The sequence below is a fragment of the Chrysemys picta genome, chromosome 4, assembly GCF_011386835.1.
Source record: "Chrysemys picta bellii isolate R12L10 chromosome 4, ASM1138683v2, whole genome shotgun sequence".
Classification (NCBI taxonomy): domain Eukaryota; kingdom Metazoa; phylum Chordata; order Testudines; family Emydidae; genus Chrysemys; species Chrysemys picta.
In genome coordinates, this window is record NC_088794.1 from 18,280,305 (window position 1) to 18,292,167 (window position 11,863).

The 11,863-nt window shown below is 41.1% G+C and overlaps 1 protein-coding gene across 1 annotated transcript; it reads left to right on the top strand.

The window, feature by feature from the left end:
- The first annotated feature begins 3,860 nt into the window (after positions 1-3,860).
- IL10 (interleukin 10) lies at positions 3,861-11,154 on the top strand. Its single transcript, XM_005306473.3, has 5 exons — positions 3,861-4,078; positions 5,364-5,426; positions 5,994-6,146; positions 7,610-7,675; positions 9,192-11,154. The coding sequence occupies exons 1-5, from the start codon at positions 3,920-3,922 to the stop codon at positions 9,282-9,284; spliced, it is 534 nt and encodes a 177-aa protein (XP_005306530.1). The 5' UTR covers positions 3,861-3,919; the 3' UTR covers positions 9,285-11,154.
- The last annotated feature ends 709 nt before the right edge of the window (positions 11,155-11,863 follow it).

Here is an 11,863-nt window from a genome sequence, read left to right on the forward strand (position 1 = left end):
AAACCAACAGAGTCTCCATTTATTCTGATCATGTGAATTTATTCAAATGTATTTTCCTTGGAATGTCAAGCCATATCTTAGAGTTCGGAAATCAGATGTAGGATTGTATTAGGATGGCCTGCCATCGGATATCCAAATCCTATATTTGGTCGCTTAGATCAAAATATAAGTGCACAAATTGGACAATTACTTACCAAACTGAGGATGATTCAAATGCAGAATCTGGATGTCCTATAAAAGTGCCTGAAAAATTAGGCTCTATAGGCTTAATATATCTCATTGACTTCAGAGAGTTATAGCAGGGATTGGTTTGGCCCTATGTTTCTTAATTATGCAAACTTTTCTTTCTTCCTTTTTAAAATGTTGATTGAAAGAGCATTTGAATTGTCAGACTGGGTCAGACCCATGGTTCACCCAGCTCAGTATCCCATCTCTGACAGCGGCCAGCACCAGATGCTTCAGAGGAAGGTGTAAGAACTCCTGTAGCAGGCAGGTGTTCCTGTCGTGTCAACTTCTTCCACTGCAGAACCATTCACAGCAGTGAGCAGCTCTTTACTTGTTCTTCTGTTCCCTTGAACTTTGCAGACATTATTTACATATCCCTGAAAAAAATAGACCAAAAACTGATTGGTTCTTGCCAGTTTGTTCCCCTCATTTGTTCTTGTCTCATTAAACTAGTTTCCTAAAAGCTTCTGAGATGATAGTATTTGCATAAGTCCTATATGCTTTGAGTGATAAATTTAAAACAACACAGAGCAGTGGCTTTAAAGGGGAAGGAGGAGTTTTCTTTAAACTTCAAAGAAATAAAGTTAACTAGTAGTAAAAAGCATACATTTGTCTGGTGGCAACTACAATAGATCCTGCAAGACCTACTACATGGTTTTCCTGCAGTCTAATCACACATTTACTTCACTACCTCTGTCCGTATATTACAGATATAATGCAGCTAGGGTAAGGGTATCTATTAGTGATTAGCCCACACTATAAAAATAGGAACATAAGTATTGCCATACTGGATCAAACCCACGGTTCATGTAATCCAATATCCTACCTCAGACACTGGCAGAATTAGATACTTCAGAGGAAGGTGAAAAGAAAACTAGAAGTGAATAATTCTGAAATAGCCTGCTGTTAGGGTAAGTTTCTTCCTCAACTTTCTCAGTTAGAGGTTGACTTATTCAACTCCAAAGTTGGAGGGTGTTCATAACTGGGCTTCTGGTCCAGACCAATCTCAAATAACCTGCACATACTATGACGTTGTACCCCATAATGCTTTATGGAAATATGCTTATGAGTGTAAATATGACATAACTGGAATAGGTTTTATGCTAGATATGCCATGTAACATATCTTTGCAAAGGTTATGTTCTTCTGCATGTATTCATCCTATTTGTAAGCATGTATCATTTTTTTAGTCGAAGTTATGAATATGTGCACTTGTTTAATTTTAAGTAGCCTCAGTGAAGCAGTTGGTCAGCTTCCTGAGGAAAGACTATTCTCAGTAAGTATCCAATCAAGAAACACTTAAGCCAACAATGAACTTTGAGATGCCAATCCACATCTGAGCTTTCCTGGGAATGTGGCCTGGCTTGTAAGGAACTGAGTCATGCATGGACATGTGACTTGCCCATGTGACTCCAAAACTCTATCTTGGAGCTGGATTCTGCATAGGAGAGGAGAAGGGGTTTCCACCCACAAGAGGAAGTTTATTTAAGCCCCTGGAAACCCCTCCATTTTGTCTTCAGCTGGCTCAAGAGGTAGCCTCTCCACCCCCAAAGGAAACCTGAAAGAAACTGGAACAAAGGACAGTAACCACAGGGATGAGAGTGATTGCTGGACCCAGAATAGAAGGAGGCTAGTCTGTAAAAGAAGCTTACTGGAACATCTCTGAGGGTGAGCTTTCATCTGTAATCCCTTTCTTACTGTATTAGGTTTAGACTTGTGTGTTTTATTTTATTTTGCTTAGTAATTCACTTTGTTGTCTGTTATTACTTGGAACCACTTCCCTACTTTTTGTATTTAATAAAATCACTTTTTACTTATTAATTAACCCAGAGTATGTATTAGTACCCGGGGAGGGGGAGGAACAACTGTACATATCTCTCTATCAGTGTTATAGAGGGTGAACAATTTATGATTTTACCCTGTATAAGCTTTATATAGGGTAAAACGGATTTATTTGGGGTTTGGACTCCATTGGAAACTGGGCATCTGGGTGTTGAAGACCGAAACACTTTTAGGTTAAGCCTGCAGCTTTTGGGGGATGTAGTTCAGACCTGGGTCTGTGTTTGTAGCAGGCTAACGTGTCTGGCACAACCAGGCAGGGTTCTGAAGTCCCAAGCTGCCAGGGAAAATGGGCCCGGGGTAGTCTCAGCACATCAGGTGGCAGTCCCAAGAGGGTTTCTGTGATCCAACCCATCACACAGACCTCCTATAGTTTTTGCTTGAAAATCTGGAAGATGCCAAAGTTATACAGGTTCAATCGCTTCACTCTTTGTACGAAAAGCAATAAAGAAACTAAAAATGAGGTGGCTGAAAATGAAATAGCCTAAAGATACGAGGAACATCCTTATTTTAAATGAGCAGAAAAGGGAAAACTATGACCATTTTTAAAAGATTAATGGGAATAGTTGGTATTTATAAGCCCTTTCACCCAGAAACTCTTAAACTTAGATCAAATTCTCTTCAGTGACCCACACTGCAGTTCTCCCTTAAAAATGCTGCACTTACATAGAATTTGGGAATTGTATCTGAAGACTAGGAATCAGAGCCAATGCTTATTGATTTGAAGACAATAGGAAGACTTCCATTGACTTCAGTGGGCATGGGATCAGACCCTCAACTCCCATGATGTTAACACTACTAAAATTACTATTACACATATTTATAAAGTGCATGTCACTGTGGTATCTGAGCACACACCAAGGGCCTAGTTGAATCCAAGAGGAGAATATTGCTGTATATTGTCTGCATGTGTGTAATAAAGACAAGAGTTATTCCAGACACCCCTGCCACACAATGCCCTGTAAGAGAACTTGGCAGCTATTTAACAGTGCACAGCAATGCTACACAAAAAGATGGTGCAAAGTGAAGAAGGTTACTATAAAGAATACTCTGTTCAATTGAAACAAACTGGATAGCGTATTTGAATGCTGAACGGGAAGTTGCAATTACTACAACTGTTGGGATTTAGCCAGACATACTTTTGGAAAAAGTCAGAAGGGATTTCTGTAATTGCTCTGTACTGATTTCCATAAACCCCAGGTAAGATTTTATTTATTTCCTCATAAGAACTTTTATTTGTTTATTGATAAAAGGTTTATTTTCACATTGAAAGGACCCAGAAATGGGAATTCATACTTCTTGGTGATAAGGGGTGAATATTTCCCTGTTCAAAAGGCTCAATCGCCATTTAAATGACATTTGCTTGGTGGTGGTGAACTAGAAAAATTCTAAATTAGGTAAATGCATTACAGAGATTTAAAAATGGAAACACTTCCCCCACCCCACCACAGGTCTTTCATGTAAAAATAGAAAATACCAATGAGAATGCAGAAGTGTCCTCCATACCACACCTTTTCATGTTCAAATTCTTTAGCCACATTCAAATTTACAAGAAGCAAGCTATGTAAAAAAAAAAATGCAGTGTCTAACACAAACGATTTGATGGGGTATGGAAAGGGGAGGGAGGGCCAGAGCACAGGAAGCCTCTTACTGGAAATTCTTGTGACCTTTGGTTTTAATGAATGACTTAAAACCCCAATATTAGTCCCCAGGAAATGGGAAAGGAAATTGAGAGCATGTCTGGAGAGTATAAAATCAGGAGCTCCATCAAGGTGAAGGCATTCAGATCTGGCTTTTTTGCCTCTTGTGAAATTGAACTAATAACTGGACCACAAGAAAGAAACTCAGCTGAGAAATGAAACTTCTCACAGCACTCATTTTCCTAGCCCTGATTGCTAGCATCAAACAGGCCAGCTGCCAGCTCTCTGAAGAAAGCTGCACAAAACTCGCCAATCTCCTGCCCCTTCGGCTCAAAGACCTGCGGATTGCATTTGATGAAGTTAAAGATTATTTTGTGAGTATGACACCTGTTAAAGCCTGTCGCCTTCTGTCTACTGCTTTTGCACTTTCCGTGATTTGGCAAACCCACACACAGGAGACAGGCTCCTTTGGGCAGAAAAGATTTAGATGCAGGCATACTGTGTTTTGTGTTCACTGCTGTGGGTGAAATAAATAGTTTAGTTTCATCACTTGCTAAGGGGAGAGAAAATGTGCAAAGATTTTTTGTTATCCAGTCGCAGTTACAGAAAAATCAGCAGCTTTCACAGTGAATTTTAAGGCATTTTAATTTTTTTGACATTGCATTTAAAGTGATTCCTTTACTGACGGGGATAAATTCAACTCTGGTGTAAGTGGGTGCAACTCCATTGAAGTTAATGAGGGATGAGATGGAAATATTTCACTATAGCTTTCAAGTTGTGTTAAAGAACAAACATTAAGCTACAACCAAAGCCAGAAAGACATTATTCTGTGTCTAGAGAATTTAGTGCACATTTCCCTCTCCTGCATGGGAATGCTATCTGTGAATAGATTGCCCGGGTGGCATTAAACCTTTGTGGTGGGAGATGTATTGGAATGGTCTTGCTGACAGCTGAGCAAAGTAATCATGCAAAAAGGGATGCATAGCATTTGTAATTGTATTAGTACCAATATTGCCTTAAATGCATCTAAATTGCAATATAAAATCAATGGCATTATGTACTAATGATATAAAAAAATGAGATGTCATCCCTCTAGGTTAAATCACCGAATAGTGGCATTGTGTTTGTATTATCAGCCAAATTAACATGACAGTTGGTAGGTATATAGGATTTAAGACTTTAAATCAGAGTTTGCTACAAGTCTCTGAGTGAAGTGCTGGTAACAGGATCAAGTAGTTCCTTAATAGACCTGTTGTTATATATCACAGTAATTTTGGGTGCGGTTATGTGCACACTATCTGAAGTTAAAAGAAAGTAAGCAGGGTTTGAAAGGCAGGCTAAAGAAATTAAACATGTCAAATAAATCACCCACAATGTGATTTCATTTTTTCTGTCTTCTTTTGACTTCAAGCTAATTGCACAGACGTGGGACAGTATCAGCACCTGAATGTTATTACTGTGTGATGTTGTGTATCAACACACAAAACTTCTCTATGTTCAGATGCTTTTATTTCCAGTGTTTGCCTTAAGACGACAAACACACACACTCAGGCAAACCAGACAGTTTGATGAACTGAAGTACTTTTACACAGTAGAAATGAAGATATTGTAGGCTGCCTACCTTGGTAAAACTGACATTTCCATTGCATACTTTTACAGCAAGCCAAAGATGATGAACTTGACATCTTATTGCTAAAGGAGGATTTACTGGAAGATTTTAAGGTGAGAACTTTGTTGTACACTGTGACTCTAATTCTAAGCTAATGCCATTCTAACAGAGGCAGCTGGAAGTACTATACAAAGTTTAAGGTGTTTTTAAAACTGGTAGTATGATAAGAATATCATACCTATGAAAACTGGTTTCATTGTATCTTTGCCTGTATAACATCTGTCTAAGATAGTCACTCCCTTTGAGATTGCTCTGTTTCTGTTCTCATGCTTTTGTTGGGGGGGGGGGGGGGAGGACTAGTGGTCAGCGCACAGGACTGGGAGTCTGAACTCTGGATTTCCAGGATGCTGTTGCTGTCTGTGGGCTTGGGCAAATAGCTTTACCTCTCTACATCTCAGTTTCTCCATCTTTAAAGCAGGGATAATAATGCTTATTTACCAACCTCACAGGATGGCAGTACAGCACTGTGGAAAGCACTCTGTAAGGTGCATTGCATAACCCATAGAACCAAACCTCTGGTCAGTGATGACGACTGAATGACTGATTCTGACAGCTGTTTATGCCGTTTCCTGACATTTGTGGTGGCATGTCATTAACGCAACTCACTCCTCTTCCTCCAGGGTTATTTGGGCTGCCAGTCAGTGATAGACATGATCCGATTTTACCTGGATGAAGTCTTACCGAAGGCGACCAGCAGCAGCACACACACCAAGCGGAGCGTGGCCAATATTGGCATCATGCTGCTGGACCTGAAGCAGACACTGACGCGCTGTGTGAGTATTGGTCCCATTTCGCAGGTCACTTGCCAAGTTCCCAGGGAGCTGAACACAAGCTGGTATCCCAAGCAAAGCTGCAGCATGAAACCTCTGCAGCTTGATGGAGAGCTTCTTAAAAGTTCTTTGCCACCGGCGCTGCGGGGTTGCAGTACAGGTCAACAGTGAAGAGAGGGGTCTGCAAATCCATTGGTGCCATGACTCAACAAGAAGCTAAGGGTGGTGTTATAGGGGAGAAGGCCTACAAAGGTTTTGCCAAGCTACCTTCAGACTGATCCTGCACCACTGAGGTTGATGGGAGCTTGGCCACTGATGTCAGTGTAGACAGCACAGTGACAGGCACATTAAAAATACAGCCCAGCTGGACTCTGGGGACTGACATCCTGGTCATTACATAAAAGGGAGGCAGAACTTTACTCATCATGGGGAAGATTTCACCGTATATAGACCAGAGATAGATGGACACACACAGACTGCAGCTGGGGAATGTCAGACTGGGTGACCCAAGCAGTCCCTTCAGGCCCCTGCTATCTAGGAATCTATGATTTGTATCATCAAGATTCAGTTGTAAAGTTTTAGAAACAATTATTTATTTTTTAAAGGCCAGCCTGCAGCCCTGTAGTAAACACTAATCAAAGATGAATTTAAAAGGGTTCATCTGAAGCCCTTACCTGAAAGGAGCTGCTCTCACAGGCTGGGACGGCAGAACTAAAGCTGAATGCAGCCTCAGCTCCTGGAACTGCCTGGCTGTGGTGTCCTGACTCTGTCATCTGGTGGTGAAATGACTCAGTCAGTGAGCAAGCAGTTCAGCAAAGGGGAGGGTGAACCCTCCCTGAGAGAGCATCACACAGACTGTTTGCTGAGCTGGGTTACTAGAACTCCTCGAACATAATGGCTATTGGTATCCGCATAGGGGTAGCATCTGGAGGTCCCAGAATGGATCCAGCCACCTTTGGGTAGGGCACGGTACAAAGTCGCCACAGTCCCTGCTCCAGAGAGCTCACAATCTAAAAAGACAAATGAGGGCTGAGGGGAGGGGGAAAGGATACAACATCCCTAGCAAGGGGGCCACTGGGCTAGTCCCCTTGAGAATAAATATCTGTTAATGGATTTCATTTATATCTATCACAAAAGCTTAATTTTGAAGGGCACCCATGGCTGACATGGGGGAGATGAGGGGAATTTTCAAGGAAGCGAGAGAAATGGATGAGGGGAGAGGAAAGCTGGTAAAAAGCGGGAGAGCACAGCCTTGTGGGCAAGTGGGGCTGGGGAGCTGAGGAGCTGCCGTGGCAGGAGGAGTGGGGATAAAGGATTCAATAATAGTTTCCCAAGCACACACCCTATTTCCAGAAAGACCCCTTTGTGCACTGGCTGGGCTGGGGCAGCCTGTCTCTCACCCATCCAGAGCTGTACCGTAAAGGAAGGATGTTTTGTTAAAAATCCCTGGTTGCTTTCCTCCACAGCACAGATTCTTCACTTGCGAGAAGAGGAACCAAACCATAAAACAGATCAAGGAAACATACGATAAGGTAACTCTCCTGTCCAACTGCTAACCATGTCGTTCGGGAGCAATCCGTCATCCCATTCAAGTCAATAGAGTTTGGCCAATGACTTCAGTTGGAGCAGCATCAGATCCTTATGGGAAAACTCTGGGGTTGGCAATACTGAAAACATGAGAAAGTGGCAAAAAAAAAAAAAAAAAGCATGGGGGTGGAGGGAATTCCAATGCAGGTACTCATAAAATAAGTATAAATAAATAAATAACCCAGCCCCTGAAACCTGGCCCACTATTGAAACCAGATTTTTTTTTTACGAGGATCATTTGCTTTTGCATTTCTGGCCTGTATTGGGATCAGAAATGCTGCAACACCATAACAATGGTCCATTCGAGCTTCATACTACACCCCCCTCCACACACACACACACACACACACACACACACACACTTTTTCACGTTCAAGAGAGTTAGACTTTTCAGATGAGGGTTGGAGAAGTATCAAAAGTGATGATTGGTGAGGCAAACTGAACCTGGACTCTCGGGTTTGGCTAACGCTAATACCAAAGCGAAGGACATGTTGACTCTAGAACAGTTAACTGTTAGAGGGGAAAGATAGCCCAGCCTCAGATTTTGGAGAGACATGTTCCAGTTCCTGCTCTACCAGAGACTCCTGTAAGACCTGGGGCATTCTCTGGGCCTTGATTCCCTATCTGAACAATGGGGATAAGAGCACATCCCTACCCCACCATTGTTTTGCGAAAATAAGTACACTAAAGATTATGGGGCACTCAGTAAGCACATGACTATGCAATGGGGCTGGGTCAGATAGATACAGTAACTGCATTAGCCAGAGCAACTGCAGGAAAACAGTTTACATTGTAGACGGAATTATAGTGTGTACAAATTATCTAAACAAACATCAGTATGGTCTATTCTACAACCACAAATGAGTTAGTCATGAGTCTATCAGTTCACATTGTCCAAAAGCTGGTATTACGAGTCCTGTTGCAGCTGGGCAAATGTTGCATTAAAAAAATCGGCAGAGGTTTGGGTTGTTTTTTTTCCAAAACCATTGTTTGCTTTGAGTGTGTTTGCATTACTTCGGTTTCTTATCCTTGAATATTCTGTCAAATGAAAGTATTTTAAGCAAGTCAAGCAGGATCGTTGTGGGAAGCCAATTTTGACTTCCTAATCACAAGCATTCCCATTGGAAACTGATCCTAAACGTTACATTCAGCCAATCAGAGAACAGAAGTATATCATAAGAGCTACATCTCCAAACAAAGCAATTCAAATTTGGAATACACTTAATGAATTGCTTGCAAACTACATATCAATTCTCCCATCACCTATGAGTTAGCTGTGATTCAACATTTGTGGTTTAATGAGAATCTGAGTAACATTTCCACTCACTCTATGAATTGTGCATCTAGGCTTATCAGGCTTTAACTTAAATTACCTTGTGATTTATTAGACACTTAATTACTAATGTGTAAAATTAATTGATATTAAGTAATTTATTTTCTCTGCTCCTCCCCTCCCCCTAGTTACAAGAGAAAGGAATCTATAAGGCAATGGGAGAATTTGACATCTTCATTAACTACATTGAAGAATACTTGATGAAGAAGATGGGAAAGTGAAACCCCAAAAAGTTCTGCATCTTTCACAACAAGGAAACTGCTGTTTTATAAAAGTAACATTAGACTCTCCAAACACATGAGACAGAGAATAATCTTATGGTTTGGGCCAAGAGTTATGGCTGAACAGTATTAATACTGTACTTTAAAAATCATATTGTGCCTACCATATTAAGTATTTATTACCTCCAATACCTCATTGTTTACATTTACAGATGTCTTATTTTTTTAAATAGGAAGAAGCAATGTCATTTTTAAACTATTATTTATTGTTTGATATTTGTACATTGTATGATTGTGCTATTTTTACACTTAGCTTGGAAATACCAAAACTTATATTTCAGGAAATACTCTTGAGGGAGAAAATAATGAGTCATACTCATCCCTGGTGTAATCCCATTGAAGTCAGGGTCTGTCTAATCAGGAGTTCTAGGCCCCAAATCCAGCAAAGCACTTCTACTCATGTGCTTAAGGTTAAGCACATGCTTAAGGGCTCTGCTGAATCAGGGCCTTACTCCCTGAGCTAAACAACTGTAGACATTGTCTCTGTTCTGTAATTCAGAAAGGGAACTAACCTGTTCTCTAGAATGAGAGCTCTCAAGCATTAAAATAGCCCATTAATTATAGCTAAAACAGAGGGCTTTTTCTTTCCCAAAAAGGCTTTTTGGTCAGCTTTTACATGAAATGAAATTTGGGGGTGCAGGGTTTACATTCAAAACCTTAAATTCTCTAGGAAACACCAGCGGATGATGTAACAAACAACAGACTCTGATCAACCTGACCTCAGTTTAAATCTTAGCTCACTATCATAAGAAAAAATAGTATTTGCAATGAAATGCTTTGGTTCTAATAGAACTTAATTTTTAACTGCTACTAGCCATTTAATCACCTGACTTTCAGAGCTGCTGGGGGCATCCACAGTGGTCCTTGAAGCCCAAGGGAGCTGCAGGGGCTCTGCACCTTTGAAAGTCAAGCTATAGTGCCTTAACCTTCAGTCTATGACTGGGATTAACTCACTGACTGGTTAGGGCTACGGGGGATAATTTAAATTATTACCCACCATTTTAAGGTGGATTTGGTAATTTGCATTCAAATGCATGAAGCTGCACATAGGGCTGGCAATGGTTTGTTTTGCTTTTCTTCTCACATTATGAACCAGGAGCTGCAACAGGCAAATGCTACACTAGAAATGTTACAAGCAATGCTGGTTCTATATACCTATAGAGTCAGTATTCTCTGTATGTCAGCATTTGATTCCCCCTTGTTTCATGGGCTTAATATGCAGAGAATAACAGAGAGTGAAATGCTGTAATGTTTGGGAGCGGGGTTCTAATATTTAGAAGCACTAGGATGCTCCACTGTAATGAAACACTGTCAGTTTGTCATTCGTGTTACTGTGCTTTGTAAGTTACCATTACAAAAAGAGAGAAGGAGATTTATACTTAGCTTGTATTTTCAGAGCTAACGCCACAAGGGCGGGGATTGTGTCCCCGTCCTGGGAACGCGTTACAGTGAAGCTGGTTATGCAACAGAAGTAACCAGCCCAACTGCAACAGTGCGGTTCTGCAACTCAAAGGGCTAAAATTCACTTAGAGACGGTGCCTAAGTCAGAGTAAGGGTAGGCGTTGGTGTAAACAGGTGTAAAATTCAATCAGGCTTCTGCAAAAGTCTGCCCCTTTTTGCATTAAACTCCTGTCAAGCCAACTCTGCACTCTTAGTCCAGCAAAACTCCCTTTGGCTTGAGTGACGTCACAGGGCTGTGAACTGGGCAAATGGGTTACAGCTACGGCAACCAGACTCAAAAGGTCCATCTCGCCAGCTGCAATTTCAGTTCTGCAAGACGTGTTGCTGTTTAGAGAGCAATGCCTTTGCTAAGTGCTCTTTTAATGTGTTCGTGTGCATGACTGCAGAATTTTCATCTGTTTTTATGTGTATGTAAAAATAAACTTTTTATGTTTTCTAACAGCAATCTGATCTATTCTATTCTTTCAGTTTATTAACACGGTTATGAAGGTGAAATATTGCTCACCACCTAGAGGAATGGCATTTATTTTGGTGTTGTAAATAACATTCTGCCTTCCTTGAGCGGCTCACATTAGGATACATGATCATAGATAGTCCCCCCTCATCCAGAGGGATCTGCTAGGGCACTCTGAATCAGTGGGACTCAATGTGGACAGAAAGGGATGAATCCCTTTGCAGAGCCTTTTTAGTAGCCATTGCTCACATGGGGCTCACACCTGAATTAACATGGTGATTAAAGAAACAGTCAAATACAGATCCCTGTGTGACCTTGGCCAGGTCAATTAGGCCCTGATTCAAGAAACCCTTTAAGCATATGCTTAAATCTTCCCTATCCAGGCCAGCACTCAAACAGGTATTGAATTATAGGCATGTGATTAAATTCCAGTGACTACAATTGGGATCTAATCTACTGTACCTCCTCCATTCCTCATCTATAAAATGGGGACTTCCTTTGTTTGCCTTGTCTAAATAGACTGGAAGCTCTTTGGGGCAGGGGCTGTCTCTTAGTATGTTTGTACAGCACCCAGCACAATGCAGTCCTGATCGTAGCTGCAGCC

Excerpts from the sequence above, each read along its gene's own strand:
- IL10 (XM_005306473.3), top strand. The coding sequence starts at position 3,920 with ATGAAACTTCTCACAGCACTCATTTTCCTAGCCCTGATTGCTAGCATC. Across the intron at positions 4,079-5,363 it reads ATGAAGTTAAAGATTATTTT|CAAGCCAAAGATGATGAACT; the intron begins GTGAGTATGACA and ends ATACTTTTACAG. Across the intron at positions 6,147-7,609 it reads AGCAGACACTGACGCGCTGT|CACAGATTCTTCACTTGCGA; the intron begins GTGAGTATTGGT and ends TTTCCTCCACAG.